The sequence below is a fragment of the Pezoporus flaviventris genome, unplaced genomic scaffold, assembly GCF_033815535.1.
Source record: "Pezoporus flaviventris isolate CSIRO_AGI_PZ_B2104156 unplaced genomic scaffold, CSIRO_AGI_Pfla_v1 ptg000031l, whole genome shotgun sequence".
Classification (NCBI taxonomy): Eukaryota; Metazoa; Chordata; class Aves; order Psittaciformes; family Psittacidae; genus Pezoporus; species Pezoporus flaviventris.
This window is the reverse complement of record NW_026892579.1, coordinates 52,485,011-52,506,250: the sequence shown is the minus strand read 5'-3', so window position 1 is coordinate 52,506,250 and position 21,240 is coordinate 52,485,011. Positions and strand designations below refer to the sequence as shown.

General features: G+C 40.8%; 1 protein-coding gene across 8 annotated transcripts in view; it reads left to right on the top strand.

Moving 5' to 3' along the window:
• PKHD1 (PKHD1 ciliary IPT domain containing fibrocystin/polyductin) overlaps nucleotides 1-21,240 on the top strand; it is a 254,520-nt gene that overhangs the window by 21,503 nt on the left and 211,777 nt on the right. For all 8 annotated transcript variants that reach the window (XR_009744646.1, XM_061461031.1, XM_061461032.1 and 5 more), the window contains exons 13-28: nucleotides 111-206; nucleotides 1,279-1,414; nucleotides 2,277-2,391; nucleotides 3,250-3,525; nucleotides 4,268-4,357; nucleotides 5,348-5,441; nucleotides 7,443-7,585; nucleotides 8,615-8,745; nucleotides 9,751-9,923; nucleotides 10,220-10,358; nucleotides 12,391-12,545; nucleotides 13,880-14,064; nucleotides 15,043-15,165; nucleotides 16,754-16,859; nucleotides 17,337-17,615; nucleotides 20,709-20,839. Coding sequence is in view for 7 of the 8 variants with exons in the window: in XM_061461031.1 (XP_061317015.1) it covers nucleotides 111-206; nucleotides 1,279-1,414; nucleotides 2,277-2,391; nucleotides 3,250-3,525; nucleotides 4,268-4,357; nucleotides 5,348-5,441; nucleotides 7,443-7,585; nucleotides 8,615-8,745; nucleotides 9,751-9,923; nucleotides 10,220-10,358; nucleotides 12,391-12,545; nucleotides 13,880-14,064; nucleotides 15,043-15,165; nucleotides 16,754-16,859; nucleotides 17,337-17,615; nucleotides 20,709-20,839 (2,372 nt within the window). In the remaining variant the exon portion in view is untranslated. The remainder of the gene's footprint in view (nucleotides 1-110; nucleotides 207-1,278; nucleotides 1,415-2,276; nucleotides 2,392-3,249; nucleotides 3,526-4,267; nucleotides 4,358-5,347; nucleotides 5,442-7,442; nucleotides 7,586-8,614; nucleotides 8,746-9,750; nucleotides 9,924-10,219; nucleotides 10,359-12,390; nucleotides 12,546-13,879; nucleotides 14,065-15,042; nucleotides 15,166-16,753; nucleotides 16,860-17,336; nucleotides 17,616-20,708; nucleotides 20,840-21,240) is intronic.

The window sequence follows — 21,240 nt, the reverse complement described above, 5'->3', positions numbered from 1 at the left end:
CCAGGCTTTTACTGAAATATTGACTCCTTTTGGCAATGAGATGGGTTTATGACGCAGCTCAGCTGTGTTCCAAGCCTCACAAAGCACCTGTCTCCTTTTCCTGCTGCTAGGTGTCCCCTGTGAAGTCAAGCATGTCTCTCCCAAGCAAATCAGATGCACCACTGAGCCTGTCATCAAGGGCAAGAGGCTTGGTGCCCCCCAGCCAGGTACAGTATTCAAGCAACTAAATGGTCCCAACAAACACACATGGAAATAGAGAGCAGAAATCATTTGGTGATGAGTGCAGCCAAGAAACAAGGTTTTGCAAAACACTGTCTGCTTCAACATGAAACCAGTTTCTCTGAGGTATGATGGGGAAGAGGGTCACAAAAGTGGTTGGGGGGGGTGGAACATCTCTTCTGTGAAGAAAGACTGATGAGACATTTGGGGTTGTTCAGCCTGGAGAAAAACTCCAAGGAGACCTTAGAACAGTGCCTAATGGGGGGTTTTAAGAAAGATGGCAACAGACTTTTTAATAAGACCTGGGGCAAGAGGTAATGGGTTTGAACTGAAAAAGAATAGATTCAGACTAGATGCAAGGGAGAAACTGTTGGTGAGGGTGGTGAAACACTGGCACATGTTACTCAGAGAGGTGGTACATATCCTTTCCCTGGAAATATTCAAGGACAGGTTGGACAGGGCTCTGAGCAGCCTGATCCTCATTGCAGGTTGGGTGGACTAGATGACCTTTAAAGGTCCCTTCTAACCGAAATATTCTGATTCTCTGGCAAAAAGAAAGGCAAGGCGGAGAGCGCAGCTTGTCACTTATAGATGGGTGATGGTGGGAGGAAGACCAGCCTGGTGTGCTGGGCTGTGGAAAATAATGAGTAAAAGTATGGGTGATATTTAGAGGAAGGATAGCTGAACTAGAGCTGCTGTAGAAGCTTCTGTGGAGACCACTTGAATGGAACTTTGCAGTAGAAAATTATTGCGCATGAAATGAGGCATTTTGGCTCTGAGTAATCTCGGTGCCTTTTCCTGTAAAAGCAGATGTGAGCTTGGTTGGATGCTCTACCCTCTACAGATTTTTGTTCTTTTGGGTGGAGAATTTCAAGGTAGGGCAAGTTCCTTAAAGCAAGATCTGTGCTTTGCCTTTGACTGAAAATAGGCCCTCAAACAGAAACAGTTTATTATTGAAATATTCTGTTCTGGGCTGCCTTCTTGCACCACTGGTTCTAGAATGTGCTCTTGGTTTTTTTTTTGTCTGCTCCTGAGAACGCTTTTGTTTTAACTTTCTAGGAAACAGAGGTCTTGTCTTTGAAGTCTGGGATGACGCCTCTGATTTCACAGAAGCAGGTCCTGGGTATAGATGGCAGTTTGTACATAATGCCAGCTCCCCAGTAGGATTTCTGACTGGGGAAAAGAAGTCCTTCAGGTACTCAATGATCTTAAAAAGACATGAAGCCATGGAGAAGTTACCTTTAGCAGTGTTAAGGTGATAACACCTGACAGCTCTGTATAGCTGAGCATTACTGCATAGTTCCTATAAATCAAAACAAACCTGCTCCAAGGTCCTTTCAAACCTCAAAATATGCAGTGAAGTGCTTTGTATTTCCTCCTTTTGCTTTCACTCAGTATTTCTGCTCTACCTGGGCTAGATGTGCTCAAATACCACAAAAGAAATTGCTGCAGAGGTAGAAGGAGCTCCAGTTAGAGACTGTTTTGGGTGGAGCTCCAGACAGATGTAGAGGGCCAGCTCCTCAGCTGTAGCACAGGTGGAGTTAATGGAAATAATCTTTTCCCCAAGCTGCAAAAATATGTGAACCATGTTGCTGCCCATTGCCTCTTCAGATATGCCCTTGAGAAGCTGTGCAATACGCATAAATGTTTTCATTTTTCTGTCTTTTCTGTGTTTTTCTCAGTTGAACTTCTGCATGATTTTGATCCTTTTCATGCCTGCTCAGGGTTAAGACTTTGCTTGAGAAAAGTGACCAACAAGAAAACCATACTTATTTTCATGGAGCTGTTAGAGTTGTTTTTTTTTGTTGTTGTTTTTTAGAACTTCTGTAAAGCTTAAACAGCATTTAGTGTGAAAATGGGTCATTTTGGGCTTTCTTCAGTTTTACAGTCTCTGAGTTTTTGTTATAAGTTGGTCTCAGTCTTTCCTTGTTATTTGTTGTATGTGTGGAAGTGACATGTGAGGCTGGGTTTTCTTTGCAGTAACTTTTTTGTATATTATGTATATTATAATATTTGTATATTCTGCTTTTACTTAGCTCTAGTCTGCTTTTACTTAGCTCTAGGCTTCGCGGATTTTTTGTGGCTCCTGAGACCAACAATTACACCTTCTGGATTCAGGCAGATGGTCCAGCATCTCTCTACTTCAGTTTGTCCCAAGATCCAGAACATAAGGTATTACTCTTGGCAGAGAAAAAAAATGAGAGGAAGCTAGGAAATAGTTTTAATTAGAATCATAAGTAGGTGCTTTCCCAGTGTTAATTTGCTAATTGTCCCTTACTATAAGTCTGTTGCAGAGTGAAATCTGTATGATTAAATTTGGTGGTTTACATTGGCCTTATCAGCCTCTCAGTTTACTAAAAACTCATTCGTGCATCCAGAGCCTTTGAATATCTTTTCTGGAAGACATTTTTCCTTAGTTGAGCGCATCCCCATTGCTAATGATCTGTACAAGGGAACCAGGAAACTTGTTGTTTGACTTCCTCAGTTTGCATCCTTTTTTGCCTGTTGAAATTTTGCCCTCTGGAAACATTGGTCCTTAATTTTGTAAAGCTGAGAGGTTGCTATAAATGAAGGTGAACTATTTTTGTGGGTTATTTTTAAGCCTACTAACTGAACAGGGCTAGAAGAAATATAAAGAAGTTATCTATTAAAAAAAAAAAGTAGCATTACTGGTCTTATTAATGGTTCATACTACATCTCAGAAGGCTGCAGACATAGTTCTTTCTTTTGTATTTGGAAGACGTGATGTATAACTGAACTAATCTATTAGAAGCTGCATAGGGAACTGTTGTTAGGGCTAGGGTCAGCTGTAACAATTATCTTCTTTATGGTAATGAACTCTAAACCAAAGCTCTTTTCAGATGATGGCTTTTCCCCATAGACAGGAAAAAATGTGTCAACCACCAAGCCATTGCTATCAGCTATAAGCACAAGAGCGTGTTTTTTTTTTGGACCTGTGGTATTGGTCATAGTGTCTTTTAGGGCTGCAGAAATGTTTCTAACAGATTGATTTGGTTGTTCTGGACACAGGTGAAAATAGCTTCTCTCCCTGCTGGCAATTCAGAGTGGTCCGAGAACTGGGTGAAGAACTGGAGTGAGCAATGGCAGCCAAAATCCCAAAAAATCGAGCTAACTGCTCAAAGAAGGTACTACCTGGAAGCGTTGCATCATGGAAAGGCACCCAGCAATGGGATGAGAGTTGGAGTCCAAATACATAACACATGGCTGAATCCCCACGTGGTGAACAACTACTACATCGAGAGACATGAAATTCGTGCTCATGCCTTGCGTCTTCCAGAAGTGCAGGTTAGTGCTGTGTGCTTGATCCTAAGAGCTGGACTAGCCCTGATTCAGTTGATGTGGATGGCAGCCAATCCTAATTGTAAAGGCCTTGTTGGTGCTAGATTTGTTTTAAACTGCTGCGATAGTTAATGGGAATAACATTGAGCTGAAGGTGATTGTGGTTTTTACAAACATTGGTGGGCATAGGTAAACCCTATGCTCTGCTCATGTGTTAAAATGTAAGCAATGCTGAATTGCCTCGGGTTTTATCTCACACATTAACACCTCACCTTGTTAACTATTGCTAATTAATGCAAGTTTGGGATAGTTTTTGTTTCCCCTTGTTAGTGATACTCGGTTTGTGTTATTTGGTCAATTTACATTGCAGTCAGATGATTGAAACTTTCATCTTGATGAAATGCTCAGCATTCAGAGCATCAGAGATGGAAATTTTTCCTGGTGGTTTAACCCTAAAACTTCTAGTGAAAGCCTTAGGGACAATTTGTGGCTGCCAGTGTGTCTGCACAGGTCATGTATCCCTTGTGCTCATGTTAGTATAAGAACAGGACCTCAAGGCCTGTGTCAGAAGAGACCATGAAGGACAAGAGCAGTTTAAGAGCAGAAGGTACTCTTGATGTATAGAGGCTTAAAAAGTCAAATTACTGGCCATAAAACCTCCTCATTAGGATATACCAGCTTTGAAATCTGTGAGTCTCATGCAGATTGTATTTGTTTTCATTTATTTGTTTCCTCCTTTGCTTGCCAGGTGCTGACTGTGTCTGGTACAGGGTATTTCAGTATCTCCTGGAATAACACATTGCGCAGAATGATCCCCACAAATGCTACAGCTCACCAGGTAGGTATCATTAAACAGACACCCAGTCATCTAGTGGAGGGGTGTCATTGATGGAGCTCTGGTACTTGATTACTGTTAAGCATTTGGCCCAGAACCTGAGATAAAGGTCTTTTGCAAGATCTTTAATATCATCAAGTCAAACCATTACCCCAGGACTACCAAGTCCATCATTAAACCATGACACTGAGGGCCTCATCTACACATTTTCTGAACACTTCCCAGGATGGTGATTCCACCACTGCCCTGGGCAGCCTGTTCCAATACCTGATCACCCTCTCTGTGAAGAAATTTTTCCTAATATCCAACCTAAACCTCCCTTGGTGTAGCTTGAGGCTGTTACCTCTTGTCCTATTGCTTGTTACCTGGGAGAAGAGACCAACCCCCACCTCACTGCAACCTCCTTTCAGGCAGGTGTAGAGAGCAGTATGGTCCCTCCTCAGCCTTTTCTTCTCCAGACTAAATAACCTCAGTTCCCTCAGCGGTTCCTCATCAGGCCTGTGTTCCAGAGCCTTCATCAACTCTGTTGCCTTTCTCTGGGCCTGTTCCAGCACCTCAATGTCTCTCTGGTAGTGAGAGGCCCAGAACTGAACACAGTATTTGAAGTGAGGCATCAGCAATGCATACAGGAGGATGATCACTGCCCTGTCCCTGCTGGGGGGATACCTCCACGATAGTCATTAGACATCTAGTCAACACAGTTGACAGAGCCTGGAGGGGCATGTAGATGTAGATGCATGGAGGTGCTCATGTAAGACATCTGCACCAGGAGGCTTCTGGACACCTGAAGAGTGTGTGTCAGACATGGAAGTTCATACTCTGAGCTAAATTTTATTCTGTACCATTTGACTACATGGTTGTTCAGAGCTCCCTTGCCACCAGTCCCTAGCTTATGAAAAATGTAGTGATATGTATGATGCAGCTGTCTGCTGAAATGATCCTGACACCCTGGTACTATGACTGCTTTTCATTTTCTTAATTTTTTTTTTAAAGGTGCAAGCAGCAATAGAGGAACTTCTTTCAGTAGGATGTGAAACTGAGCCAACTTCTGCTAAAATCCTTTTCCGTGATGGCTTTGAGAAAGAAGGTACCAATCTGTGAGAAATAATTATTATTTACTGTGAGAATTTATTTCCTTTTGTGAATTAAACATGCTTTAAACTTTTAATTACTGTAAATTTACATTTTTAATAAGTTTAAATGCATACATATGTTTATGGAATTAATATCAAAACCAACACGATTAATAATGAGAGATTCTTTCTGTAATATGTTGTATGACATATTGTAACACACTTATCAAAGCAGGTGATATGTTTAGTTATTAGAAACATTAGGTAGAAACAAAATAAGCAAGTTCTAGGGCATGTGAAATTAGTCATGTTTCAGTATGTCTCCTGGGGAAGCAAATCTGGTGTAGCCCATAGCTATAGCTCAGGTTGTGGAAAGTGCTGATTCTGACTCTGCAGGTCTTTCCTTTTGATGTTTCTTGATGACTGAAAGTGAAACAGTGCAAATATCTGTGGTATACTTGACTGGCCAGGCAAAGTGTAAAACATCAATTGCTTTTGTAAAAATACCCAACATATTTAAATTATCAAGAATCATTTTCTAACATTGAAGGCGTTACTCACATCACAAAGCTATGCTAGTAGAAGGGAACTCCAGCAATAATGTCACAGGCTGCTCAGAGAGCTCTTAGATACACTACCCTGGGAAAAAATTCACTGCCAGGTTGGAGGGGGCTCTGAGCAACCTGATCTAGTTGAAGATGTCCCTGCCCATTGCAGGGGGGTTGGATTAGATGGCCTTTAAAGGTCCCTTGCAACCCAAATCATTCTCTGTGTCTGACACCAATAACAGTATACTTATCCTATCAAAAAGTAGGAGACTTTGTATCATGTTCTTGTATTTGGTATGGAGAGAAGAGGTCCCAGTCAGTAATATTTACATTTTGTGACTGATTTCTCTAGTGGAGGATAATAATTAATTAACTTTAATTGCAGAGGGAAGGAAGCTTTATGCAGAAAAATGAAAGTAGCAACTGGATATTTTTATTATGATCCCAAATCTACAATTCTGCCAGCGAAAGAAAGAAAAACAAGCTGAAAGCCAATAATAGTTCAATAGTACAGTGGGAATAAAAATAAATGTGTAACAAACAACACGAAGAACAAGAACTTGTATTTTCATTGGTGATTATAAAATGTAGATAATGTTAAAAGATGACAAAACAATAGTGAAATTGTGGTGAATGGATGCTAGAAAAATAAAAGAACAGCTACACACATTCAGACCTAGGGTTATCTATCCCAGTGTCCTGTGTTCAGCAGAAACCAAATAGATTCCTAGGCAAGAGTAAAAGTTGGATGATTATGTATAATAATTCATCATAAATTCTTTCCAAATATGAAATATTTTCAGCTCAATTAATTTCCTGAGTGTAATATGTTTTTAATTTAATTACTTTCAATGGCTCTCCCTTCCCTGTATTTACATAATCTCTCCTAGAACACAGCTTAACTACTGCATTCATAATTTCTTCTTTCCTTTAAACTCTGCTATAAAGTTCATTTTGCAGACTTGATTTTTCTTATTGGAAGAAAAAGTGAACTGTCAGTATGTAATGACAGAAGAAAGGCTTTTATGTATTAGGAAGAAAAGAAATCCTAGCAATTTTTTAGCAGCACTTTTGATAGAGCAATGCAACAAACATCCCAAAGGGGAAGGTGGATTCCCTGTTGCTTTACATGCTTTATGTGAATTTCCATCTCTGCCTGAGTATTTTTTGGAAAGGATGTATGGATTTGGTCAAGCATATTCTATATGGCTGAAGACAGTATTATTTGCCATGAGGTTTATGGTCAGAACAGTAATCTAATGCTTTCCTGTCTTTCAGCACCTTTAAGCTGGGAAACAATTACCCTGCTGATGTTCACCGTGTATCTGGGATGGGCAACACTTAAGAGTAGGACTGACAAATTCTGGGTGCTCAGTTTCTGCATTTTCATGAATCTCTTGTCTGCAGTGGTTTCTTCTGAATCATTTTTGAGTCTCTCATCTCCTCTTGTTTTTTTACCTCTGTCAGACATGAAGGATATCATTACCACAGGACACATTGACAGTGTAATGGAGCCTTTCTGTGGAAGGTTCAGTGTTCACAGACAAAGTCAGCTGATGAAAACTTTCCCATTAACTCTACCAAGATATGATCTTACTGAATACACGCATGTAAGTGGCTGCTCTTGATGAGTAGGTTGCACTGGAGGTTGACTACTTGGAGCCCAATCAGCAGCATAAAATCATCAGGTCTGCTTAGACTTCCTCCAAATCTACAAAGGATCATGTCTTTGGAGTGTGCCTGTGGACAGAGCAGTGTGTGTTTTATTGACTAGGTGGATAATTTGATATCCATAAGATGTAGATATTGTTTAACACATCCAGCTGCTATCTGCTCCTGGGGATGCAACCCTTGCTGAGGGAAAGGAAAAGGTGGGATGGTGTTGGGAAAAGGTGGAAGATGTAAAGATGGTCTAGATGATCTTTAATATCCTTTCCAACCCTTAACATTCTATGATCAGTTTTTGACAAAAGGAAAAAAAAACAAACCCCGAAACTTGCTATCTGCAGGTCCACTTGCTCACTTTTCTGCTGCATCTCTACATCTACTTTTAATAAGAATAAGGTCTTTGTTTACATCTACTTTTAATAAGAATAAGGTCTTGATATCAATTGTCACCCTTTCTTTGTCACCTGGGGGAAGGAAAATAGTTGGGGTTTGAAAGAAAGGAGACAGGAGGCAAAAAATCATCCCCAAAGCCTTCTGCAGTCTTTCCAGACTCCTTTCAATTCCCCTTCACAGACCTCTTCCAGTCCTACTTCCCCATCTAACATACATCCCACACCTTGTACCCTGCAAATCAAACCAACTCCTCCAGCCTCCTTTCCTCCCTTCCAGGTATCTGAAATCTCTACTGGCACTTTGCAGTTACATTTTGCCCCCAAGCCCCACTGAAGCAAAAGGGATCAGTTTCACTCGATGTGGCAGCACACAGGTCACCTAGATGCCATGCGCTGCCTTCTATAGGGTGCTACTCAAGGCAATTTGGCCTGAAGAGGTGGACTTTACTGCTGACCTTGAACAACATATTTCCCTGCTTAATGTTAAACTGGGATTGAAACAGAATATATTATCTCCTCCATGCATTACATATAAATTACCTGTGGTTTGATTTGTGATCTTTTACCCCATTTTTGCAGGTGTGTTTTGCACATAAAGGCCACGTGAGCAATATCCTTCATATCTTGGTGTCCTACACCAATGTCTCTTTATGTTCAGTGAAGAGGAAACTCACCTGCCTATGGGATTTCAATAAAACTGCCCCTAAGAGGTACCCAGACACAGTTTCCAAAGATTAAACTGCTCCCATAGTATGAAGGTGTACTATGAAAACTGAGAAAAGTTCTTATTTGTATAGGAACAAATTGTCAGCTGGGGTAAGATGACATGCTATGTCCCTACAGAAGCATTCCTGGAATATGCTTCCATTCTTTTTGACGGTTTACTGTGCAAATTTGCATGTTTCTTGTTATATGCATTGTTTCACCTTAGCATTACACAGATGGAGTTTGTTCTGTCTCTGATAAGCACATCAGAAGGTTTATGAGGGCATTAATTTCCCAGTTTCTTTGGCAACAATCAGTGGATTTTCTGCAGTGAGACAGAGATGAATTGATTTCCTCCCCCCCCCAGGAATCTCATGAGACCATTGGTACATAAAGATTTGAAAATTGGTGTAGTCTTTGATTTTTCTTTAGTCACTTAGACTTACATGAGTAGAAAACATTTGGTGTTAGATGTAAAGCTTGGGGCACGCAGACTTAAAAAATCAGGAGTGTCTGAAGAACTTCAGGAATTGAAGCTGGCAGCTTGGGTATCTGTAAGATTGTGAGAGGGACATGTGTGCATGCCTGGAAGGGAAAGAAGGAGTAGGGATTAAATTACTACATGGTGGAGAGAGCTGGGAGCCTTGAGCAATCATCTGGTGTTCCCAAGAGGCTTGAACTCCGGATTAACCTCTGTGGAGGTCACTGATGCTATCATAGTGTTTTGCCAAAAATAAAACAGTAGCTGTTATTCCTACATCTCACTCCTGTGATTCAAGGAGGACACCTAAACAGAGATCTAAATCTTTGTTTCTTACTATGGGGAACTTAACAGAGACATGTAGAGACTGATTACAAGCCATCAAGCAAATTTATTATGTATGAGTAAATAACAGTAATAATAACAGTAGTACCTGATGTTATCTGGAACTTCACAAAGCACCCTGAAAGTTATTTATTGCCAATACCTCACAGCAAAAGTGACTTTGCACAATCTTACTGTCTTCCAGCTGGACATTTACTTGCACTGACCTCTGGAATGGGTGTGTGAATCTCTCCATGCTTCTCCAGGACCTCCCTGCCAATTCTCCGGTGTTTGTGCATCAGATTGACTTGCTGCAAAAGGAAACACCTGGGTCATTTTACCTTGATGAAGTCATCATCGCAGACAGAACTGTGACTGGTAAAGAAATCTGGTTTTCTTTCCTGTTACTGGCTGTCCAGGATACTCTATTAAAATCTTTAATGGTAGGGCTGGTTGAAACTTTTTCAGAGGGTAAGGGTCTTTCACAACAGGCACAAAGATTGATATTCTTGATTTATTTAAAATGTGTTTCTACAGATGTAACTCTTGGATGGTCTTGTCCAGACAAAAAAACCCAGAAGCAGATACGTTTCCAGCTATGAAATGAAAATAACCTAGGCATAGTCCAGCTGTTCTCCTTGTGTTAATAAATGCATGTGCCCTTTTTCTTTCAGTTTCTCAGCGAGATCCCAAACCACCTCAGCCAGATAGGAGAATAGTTGAAGCAGTATCTGTGGTGGGGTCTTTTCCCACTTACAATGTGTCCTGGATGGTTTCTGGCTGTGGTTCAAGTCTGCCCCTTCTCTCTTTAAGGTAGGAATAGTGAGTAGATCATCTCAATACACTGCAATAGCTCATGTGGTTCCTCTCTGTCTGGAGCTGGTTGTCATCTAAAATAGGACATGAGAGGCAGTAGAGGATAAGACTGCAGTTTGGCAATCTGTGTGCTTTCATTGGAGTCTTTTCCTCTAGGCATTGCCAATAGGCTGTGTTCAGACTGTTTACTGTGAATCCTGCACAGATGTCTGTACTCAGTAGATGGGCTACAGTTCTAAATTACAATACTGACTTTCACTTTCAGCACAAGTGTCTTGAGCTTTGCGCACTGTATAGAATTTTGAGCATATATTAAAGCCCCCTTAGTGAAGGCACCTGATTCTGGTATTGAAGTTCCCTTGTATGAGTGGGATTCAGTTGCTGAACCAGAGATGCTTAAGATGTTTCATCTAAGCTGGGGTGTAAGATATGTGTGGGCATCCCTGGCGGTGTTCAAGGCCAGGTTGGACAGAACCTTGGGTGGCATGGTTTAGTGTGAGGTGTCCCTGCCCATGGCAGGGGGTTAGAATTAGATGATCTTAAGGTCCTTTCCAACCCTAACTATTCTATGATTCTATGATGTAGGACTAGAAGGAGATCTAAGCCCTTCTGGAACAGTGGATAAATAGCAGCCAGAGATACTCCCAAACATCTTTAATGACATCAGTTACCACGTTAGGCAACGGAAGTCCACTTTATGTGTCCTTGTTTGCTGAGTTGTTTCCTATTCTGGAAGCCCTGACAGTGAAAGAGTCGGCAGAGCCATAGGCTAACTGGATCAGAGTGTGCAATATTAAAGGGCTATACTGGCAGAGAATAAATCCTGTAAAAGCTGGGTTGTATCCAGTCAAATCAACAAGGTCCTGGTGGGAATAAAGCCAGGCAAGGAAGCCACTGGCATAATGCAGCCTCTTCTTTCCAGCAGCCAGCTGTTAGTCTGGCTCAGTTATTTCACTCAGTGACTTGCCCAGGCATCCATAGGAAACCTCCTTTAAGAAGGCTAACCTCAGCCTGCTGTAACTTAATTTAGTTTCTCACCTTGTGGTCTCTCCTTTTTCAAGAAAATGCAAAGAAACATGTCATTAATTTTGAGTGCTCCAAAGACAGCTAGATTCTCCTTTAAGAGATAACTAATATCTGAAGAAATCAAGAAATGCTTGCACTGGCAGGCTTCTCCATCTCATAGAGGAAGATTTAAGAGAAACCAGTGTGCAATGGTGAAGCCAGGAACACTGAAAAGAAGAAATTAGTGCATGTTTTAAAAACCTGTGGACTGATCACTGTCTTTGGATATGTTTAAGACAAACTTGGCTCTTTCTCTTAGCACACTGTGCTTTATTCTAATACAACTTGCTGTGGTCAGGACAGGAATATCGGTTAAAATCTGTTGTACCGGATGTTACATCATTCGAGAGAGCTCAGCGTTCCTTTTGGCTCTGTATTCTAGAAATTTACCCTGCAGAAGCTGCGGCTGAGCTGACATTTAGCTGATGGCCAGACATTTAACCGCATGGTGGCATCATTGTACTGTAGAGAGTCTTTTTCTTTTGAAGAAGGAGAATTTTAGTGGCAAGAAAGAACTCATTTTAAGTTTAGAAATTGGGCTTTGGGTGAATTCTAATACGAAATATCTCTGTAATTCAGGAGAGATAAGATTTTGGTAAACTATAGGAGACAACAGGATGAAGTAGGAAAGCTTTTTTCTTTGCTGTTGTAGCTGCATTGGGCTGGTTCTTTTAAAATACCAGTACTGGGGGAGGGCTTGCTTGTGGTTAGTGCTGTATGAACTATTTCTTCTATCATAATCTAAATAGGTGTTTTTTTCCATAATTTTCTGTTCTGTTCATTGCCTACATTATGTAGGTATAACTCGGGAGTATTCAATTCCATGAGCTCTGAATATGTTTTCCTTAGGTCCTTCGAAAGTGTTGTTTCCACAGGTGTCCGTCTCCTGCAGATGACATGGGGGGTGTCAGGAATGGGGGTCTTGACCGCTAATGCCTTCATGTGAACTTTCTCTGTCACACAGAGGTGCTTTGCTTGGGGAGGGCTCTAAAGAGTATGGCTACCTCTATGTCTCCACGGAGGATGTGAGAGTCAGCCTCACCATTCAGAGACTGCGAAAATCGTCCCTACCTCTTGGAGGGACCTTCCGCATCCACTTGGCTGATACAGTGATATCAGGTAAGAGAAGAAGCAAGTACAGGTCTTAGATTTCCTTTGCAGGAAACCAAGTGAAGAAGAGATGGTACTGAACCTCAGAAATGCTTGGGGTACAGGCTGGCAGGTTAAACACATTGTGATAGTTGCTAGATATTTGCATGTTATGTCCTTTAATTCAGGAGTTAAAGATTATAGACAAGGCAGTATTTCTAGATGTTCAGTATAGGGTTGTTCCAAAATTCATGCAGCCACTATGAAATATTTGCCTTAATGTTAAAGAACTTTGATCAGATCCTGAACTGGGATTTTGCATCCCAAAGTTCATTAAGCTAATATTTTTCCAGCATGTGTACTTCTGGTCATCTTGGATGACAAGACTTCTGCATGTTTCCAGGAAATTAATTCTCTTCTAGGATTACCAGGATTGTTAACTGGTTTGCAGATACCATAAAGGCTTTTGTGCATAGAATTGATTGACTTGAATATAGTCGCCCTTTAGATGTGCTCGGATTTCTTGTGTTTGGTTTAAATAATCAAAAAAAAACTTGGAATGAAAGTGAGCAGATTAATCTGAGCAAAGCCAACAATAAAGTTCTTGACTGAGGAACTGTTGATTCAGTTATAAAGCCAAACAAAAATAGGACAGGCAGCTTTAGAATATTTGTGAAATATCTCTTTTCCTTGTGCTTTCCCCTCTTTCTTAAGAATTGGTTTAGACAGATTTATTGTATCTGCAGATTTGAATGACTATGGCTCTTTATGTTAAAAGAAATAAAACATTATTTGCATTTATTTGGGATTGGACCCAAGAAAACAAAATCTTCTGGATAGACTGACTCCCTACCCATCTCATCTAAGAAGCCTCCAAACTTTCCATTTTGAAGGAAAATTACTTGCACACTGAAATTTCATGTGTGCATATTGTGTAAAGGTATTACTTAAGATTTCTGATGGTCCCAACTGGAGAGAAGTTTCTAGGTTTTCTTAGCTATCAAATAGTGAAGACCCTCATACTAGATACAATGAAGAATTTTTTTATGATGAAGGTGTTGAAACATGGGAGTGGGTTGGTCTGAACAGCCTGATCTACTGAAAGGTATCCCTGTTCATTGCAGGGTTTAGGACTAGATAACCTTAAAAGATCCATTCCAGCCTGAACTGTTCTGTGACTGTTCTCTGATTCCATGATCGTTTGGCATTTGAGGTCTGGTAAATTTCTCTCTGCTGCTTTTTGGCAGTTGCAGAAGTTTGGACTACAACAGGCTTGCGCTAATAATGAAACATGTTTTCTAGGACCAGGTAGACGTGCTCTCCTAGGGATGATGATATCTACTGCTTTCTAATGTCTTTTGCAGATGTTTCAGTGCACACCTCCTCCAGCCATCTCCTTAAGCTTTTGCAGGACAACACAGATAATTCTACAGCCCCATACTTCAACACCAGTGACTTCATTGTGACCAAAGACTCGGATTCTTGCTATGAAAGCATCTGGACACTGACTTGGAAAACAAAAGCTGGGGATTTGCCCAATGTTATCAGTGTACAGTAATGTCTTTCACTAACACCAACTTTGAACCCCATTCAATGTCTTTGGCCACGGCTGATTCCTTCCTTCAGTGTTAGTTTTTATGAAGACACTAATGGGACCTTAAGCAATCTGTCTGCCTATTAGTAACATCAGTTTAGCTAATTTCAGATTAGGTGATTAAAAAAACAGTTGCAGATGCACAAGGAGAAATTACATCTTCAGAGTCTGTGCTTCAAAATGAGGAGGCTAGAATGTGCTTTGTTGCAGTTCTACACTATAAAGAGACTGCTATACTGAAATGAAATCTATTATAATCACATTTATACTTCAGTACAGTAACCAAAGTTCAGTTCAGGTTTGTGGCATCATTTATGGGCCAAGAAGGTCTTTTTCTGAGAACTTTCTTTATGTGTTCATATCTGTTTCTCATAAATCTCAGAAGAAAATTCAGTTCACACTCTCCTAATATTTCTCATGTTTAAGTTTTGCTTCAAGTAGAAGGTTCTTTTTTGAGTAAAGACTCAGGCTAAGCTGCTTCCTCCCTTAAAACTAAACTATTTCTTTCTGTATTAAGCTTCTGAAATTGTAAAATTATTTTCAACAAAACAACGAGTTCCCATGCTCAAGGCATTATCCTGGAGGGTGAAAAAGTCTTGAGCTGCATCTTCAGCTGTAGCACAGACCCTTGTTTCACCCAGACTAATATCTTTAAGAGCAGTTGTTCAAAGCTCTTTCTATGCCTAATGACAAATATTATCATTGACTATTAGAAGTTTATTTTCAAATCTGGCTCCTGAATCTCTTCACCTTAGCTTGCCATCTTTTTGTCTGCAAGGTGAGGTTGGGAACAGGGAGGTGCTGTGAACTCTTGGGTAATGAAGATTTAGACCTGCCTTATAAGGACTCGGTATGAATTCTGGGTGAATGGTTTTAATTTAAAATCACAGGACAGAAAGGAACAAGAAACTTAAATTATTTGTTCTTTGCCAGGTCTCTGCTGAAAACCTCACTGGTCTGGAACCAACTGTTTCTAGTCGTGTGGTTTATGATGGGGGTGTGTTTATTGGTCCGATATTTGGGGATATGCTTGCTACCTTCAATAACAAAACCCAGGTGAGTTAATGTGCTGTCACACTTCCTATTGATTCACCTGGGTAGTGTAGATCAAGGAGTCTCACAGGTGTTAAGGTTACCTACTTCTGTCACTAAATCCTTTCAGAAATCTGTTATGTGCTTTGCACAGAATTGGTCAGGTTCTGCTATCTGGTTTGTGGAGCAGGAGTTTCCTCCAAGAGCTATTGCAGGTGAGAAGAATGATCATCTTGGTGATGGAAGGCAATTGATTCATTTTGAGGAAGTGGCCAAGGGCTGATATTTCTGGACTCCCACCCTTGGTAGGTACTCTTGTGCTGGCCACCAGACTTTGGAATGACACTGCTCATTTGCAGCCTACCTGCTGCTATATTGATGGGCAGAATAAGCAAGATGGTGGCTGTGGTACTAGTCTGTAAGTCCCTTAGCCTTTATGGATCTCAATTCTTCAACTGTTGAAAGGGAGTAAGGAGAGCTTCCTTGATAAATGAGTCTGCTGAATGGACAAATGTGTGACAGACTCTGTTCTCAGATGTTGCAGAGCAGTGCACATTGCTGGCTTTGCTTCCAGCAAAGACCACTGGGCACTGTAGAGATAACAGGGTGATGCTGGATATGCTTAAAGCCCATCTGTGCAGCATTTGGGTCTAGGTCACCCTACTGTTTTGGTGAGCCTTTTCCTGTCATGAGGTCTACCCTTCTTCCAGTGGCTCAACCATCCCTGATACCTTTGCCATCCATGATGCAGACATATCCTCAAATAGACCAAATGAAACAAGAATGGCAGCAGCAATCACATTTCCTCTTCATATTTTTAAGCTTTATTCTGGCTTGCTGCTAGCAACAAGTATAAAAATGTCCCTCTAATTATTGTGTCTTTACTCAAGTGGAGTACTTCATAACTCTGTGCTCCTCACGTATCTTGGAGACAGTCTGCTTTTGCTTTTTGCAGATGGTGTGCTTTCCTGCGCATCCTTAATACCTGGGAGAGAGATGAAGAGGGGCTCTCCTGTGCCCTGTGCTTTAGCAGCTGACTCTTCTGAGATATTAAGATCTCAGAGGAGGTATCTCTTAGTCTCTTGCTAGATAATCAAGGTCACAGTTTTTTGTTTCAGCATGAAAAACAAGGATAAAAAAAAAACAAAATTGAGAGCTGCATGCTGAAAAGACACATTCTGGAATTCATTCTAATTAATTTTACAGGCTTTAAACATAATAAACTTGTTCCCAAGGTGGGGTGGGAAGAACTGAGGCATGGCAAGCAGGGTCTTCAATGGATAGCTACAATAACAGGAGTTGGGAAGAGCTGCGGGTCCCAGCAAGATGAGAGATAAGATCCTTCAAACACTGAGAAAGACTGGTAATACAGCTTCCAAAGCTGTGCTCTGCATTGCCAAAGATGAACCTTAGCAAGCCTTGCACTTTAATTTGTAATGAGACTGCAGCAGAATAAACAGCTGTCTGACTGTGCTCTACTCTGGCACAGTCTGGGCGCTCTCAGCAGCTGCGCCTACCAGTATCACTCTGAAGCTCTATCAGGTAGATGCGGCTCTAGAAAACACCTCTGTCCCCTTCCCAGCTTCAGGGTAACCTTCTTTTCTGTCTCCAGGTGGTGGTGGTGGTGAATGATGTCCTTGCAAACTGTTCTGGTTCATGCTCTTTCCAGTTCAGCCAGGAAATGACACCGTTAGTCAGTGATGTGGAGTATTCATCAGGTAATGGGGCTTTGTGTCTGAACAACATGGCAAAACACTGCCCTGTGAAAAATATCTGCTACATGCTGCTGCTGATGTGTGCCTGTGGATTCTCTTGGAAATTTCTAATTTTATGGAAACTGCACTTTCTAATGGGGCATTTATGGTCAGCTCATGTATGTAGCATAGGCATATTTTTACAGCAACATGAAGATGATAGAGGCATAAAGGGGAGAGAAACAGTGGTGGGGTTGGTACTTAAAGTGAAAGATGGCTCTTGGTTCAAGTTCATTTTAATAAAAATTTAAGGAAAAACATAATAGTTGGACAGGGCCAGGCAGGAAAAGGTATTAGGGGGGGCATTAAGAGATCATTGCTGGTGTAGATTTTAGGATGTCCTCATGAAGACAGTAAAAAATTTAACTGTTTGTTGAAAGTAAACCCTGGGCATTGCTGCACCAAAATTTACAAGTGATCTCGTTGATTGTATTTCTTTAGATGATGGGTCCCAGGCCACAGTAGTTATCAGGGGAGCTGGCCTCACTGAGGAGAAGTCAGCTCTGCAGGTGAAGGTGAACAACACCACCTGCCATATCATAACGCTGAATCAAACCGAAGTGGTTTGCCAGATGGAGAGGTTGCCAGTCGGAGTCTACCAGATGATGTTATTGGTGAGACCTTATGGCTTTGCACTCAATGGCAGCACAGGAGAAAGGATCTTCCTAAGAGTTGAGCCAAAGCTGGAAGCCATCGAACCTCCTACAACTTCCGAGATTGGTAGGTTTGAATGCCGGACTCTTTCAAAGGGGACATCTGCTCTCTGCTTCTTGGTTTTTATGGCATGTTTTGGTTCTTCTGTACTTCAACTACCAAGGTCTGCACCTGATAAAAAAGACATAATGTGGCTGGACGCACTATGTGTACCCCAAAGCACTGGGGCAAGTTTCTTAGAGTGATAGACTTTCCTTGGTTCTTTCTGGAGACCAACATTTTTTTGACTAGTTTTGTTTGGGAATAGTAAATTCAAGTGTAGGTATATTAATTCTAGCAGATCAGATGTGTATTAGTGTTTCAGAGCTTATCTTCCCATATCCATGTAACACACAGCTTTGTAGTATTTAAATTAATATAGCTTAATTATGAAATGGCTATACTTTGGTTCATCCCAGTCCTATTGAAATGAATTAATATTCTGAGCGGTAAAACAGAAAACTCATCTATGTTTAGCTACAAAACTGAGAAGCCTAGAAGAGTGCAAACTAAACTGAATCTCCTTCCATTCCCATTACCCCTACTCTCGTTGAACACAAAGGTGAAGCCAAGAACTTGTGAGACTTTCCACAGGGATTCTGGAGCCAAAGGACTATTCTGATTCTCTCCTATGCCCTCTATGTGACATAAATGAGGGGACTTCATCTGGAAGTTCCAGCAAGATGCCTAGAGAACAGCTAAGCCAAACCAAATGCTGTAAAAAGCTACCCTCTCTTATTTGGGAGAAAGAAGTCTCCCTAGCCCAATGAGAAATGTGGAGAACAATCTTGACACATCTGGGTTGTGAAGTAAGGACCAACTTAGCATATGGCTTATTTTCAAGAAGCTAGGAATGCACCTAGAAACAACATGACCCAGCACTACACTGACAGTAGAAGTTGCCCAACTTTTGTCTGGAAACCTCCTAGTTTCATTATTGAGGTGATTAGAGTTCATGATAACAAACATCACCAAAAGCGAGAGTACTGGCCTATGTGCAGCATAAAGCCAACTCAGCCATGTGGCTTGGAGAACTGATTGTGGCATGCTTGGCCTCCTTGGAGCAGGTAAAGGAAGGGAATGATGGGGTGTAAACATCTCTCTGGATGAGCTATAGGATAGAATTGAGACAAGGTAGGGTTTCTAAACTGATAAGCAAGAAGCTATGGACACTTTTTATTTTATGGTTTGTTGGAGTGCATGGGAGGAAATAGGAAAGATATTCTAACCCTTCTAACCCTTTCTGTCCTGTCCCCCCCAGTGGGAGGGTTATATGTTACATTTAAAGTTAAAATTCACTTTTGATTCATAGGAAACCCAAACACACAAAACCCAACCATTCCCCAAATACCCTAAAAAAAGCTAGCTATGGCACGTTTTAGTGTTTGGGTCTTGCTTCTCATTTCCTTCTCTGGCAATCCAGTTCTCCCAATTACAGTGATCTGTCACTCATTAAAAAGAAAGCAAGTATAATGTTATCTTACATTACATATGCCTTGAACATTTATAATTGGAAAGAATTACAGCTTCCATCTGTGTTTTTAATTTCTTCCATTTAAAATACCTCTCTTCAATCTTATCGCAAAGTGCACATATGCAGTATTTCACCGCATATGGATATAAGTGTAGATATCAAAACTTAAGAGCATCAGTGTTTACACAACACACATGGATTTTGTACTTTAAATCTGAGGCTCCTCATCTGACAACTACATTAGACAAGTGGCTTCAGTTTTGACTTCTTGCTATTTCTGACTCTGCAAACTTAATGTTACAGGAGGAAAACCCAGGAAGCATCTTCTTCTTTGCTGCATCAGCTCCCTCTTAATCAAAATATCACAAGTCTTAGTGGTGAAATGGTGGGAGATACCTGTGACCTAATTCTATCATCATGGGATGCCTTTCTAAAGATACTACCATGCTCCAGTGGTTAGAAGGAGCCTGCTGCTAACATATGTGATTGCTGTTGTTTGCTTGGTTATGCTGCTAACCAGAGAAAATAAAAAAGATTAAACTTTAAGATATAATTTTAACCTAACTTTAAATTAAGATATAGTTCTCTGGTGGTTTAAAAAGCTAGCAGAAAAAGATACTTTGATGAAAAATTGAGGAAAAGGGGTTGCCATCAATGTATAATGCCTTTACCATAAAAGCTTTTCTTATATCACATGAAAAACATCATAAAAACTCAGTTGATTTGTAATATATCCATAATAACACATACATATAAACACTGCATTGATAAAGTTCCTGTCTGAGCAGTCCGTCTCTCTAGCTGTAGCCCTAAAACTCTGCAGTACTGATAACTAAAGCAAAGAGCTGGAAGTGTCAAGAAAATATAATTTTTTTTATTTGCTTTTGAACCGCATCAAAGAACAAAGTCCAGGTTAGAATTGCTATTAATATGCATTCCTGTTCTCTTTCCTGTTTCTCTTTGAAATGCTTCTGCATTTTCCAGTCACTTGGAAAAGCAGACTGGCACCTTGACTGTTTGCATTGAGTTGGGTGCTGCAGAAAGATCAAGCACAGGTCTGACTTGTGTGGAGTATGATCTTGCATGTGATTGAAGAGGCTTAGCTCTGGCATGCACAAAGGAGAGCTGAGGTTGCTTAGCGCTTCACAGAATCAAGCCCTCTGTGACTTTCCTCACAACTCTGCTAAATCTCAAGCCCTGCCAAGTCCCCTTTCTAACCTGAGTTTCCTAAGACACATGCCACAGGCCTTTTTGACAGCAGGGTGCTTGGCAGCTATTTGAACTGTGAAAGCACCTGCTGCGTTAAGCTCATTTTCCATTCTTAGCGCTTCTTCCTTCCTTATTTTATTCTTGGGCTGGGGATCTTTTGAAGGGTGAGGTTGCAGGCCAGGTCTTACCAGCTTAAATGAGTATGTCATTAAAAAATACACCAAGAAACAAACCCAGTCCTCCTGTACTGTGGACAATGCAAATAACAGGCAAAAGGATCTCTGGTGAAAGAGGAAGTCAGGCACAGCAAGGTGGAAGCAGATCATCATCAGATCAACTGAGAGACACCTGCCTTTTGTAGTGACCTGTTAATAAAGAATCCTTTGTGTATAAAAATATTCTATATCTTGAATGTAACAGAATAATTGGTTTTGTAGGAGGACTGAGAGTGGCTCTCAGTGGGTCCAATCTGGAAGGGGTAAACTTGGTGTTGTTTGGATCTCAGCCCTGCCCTATTCTGGAGGATAACAGGAATTCAACAAGGATTGAATGTACAGTTCCCTCTCGGGTAAGAAACTACATTTTCTGGGGAACAGCCAGCAGCCTATTGCCCTTTCTATGTTTTCCTGGCCTGAACTATGCTAGGGAAAGAGGAAATGGCAATAGTGGTAGGTTAAACATGCCTAGTACAATTGCTCTCACTCACATTTTTGAACCTACTTCAGCTCCAAATCTTCTACTTTACATGCAGACCTCATTTGGACATAATCTGCAGTAATGAAAAATACATGCCTAGGGATTGTTACCAGCAGTGCTCTTTGCTACTTGGCAAATTTATACCCAGGACAGTGCTAATAGTTTAAGCACAGGGATAACTGTCTATGCCTGAGACTTACCACTGTTTAATTTACTAATATGGATATAGCAAATGAAAATCTGCATAGTCTGAGATTGTTTTAAGGTTTTTAA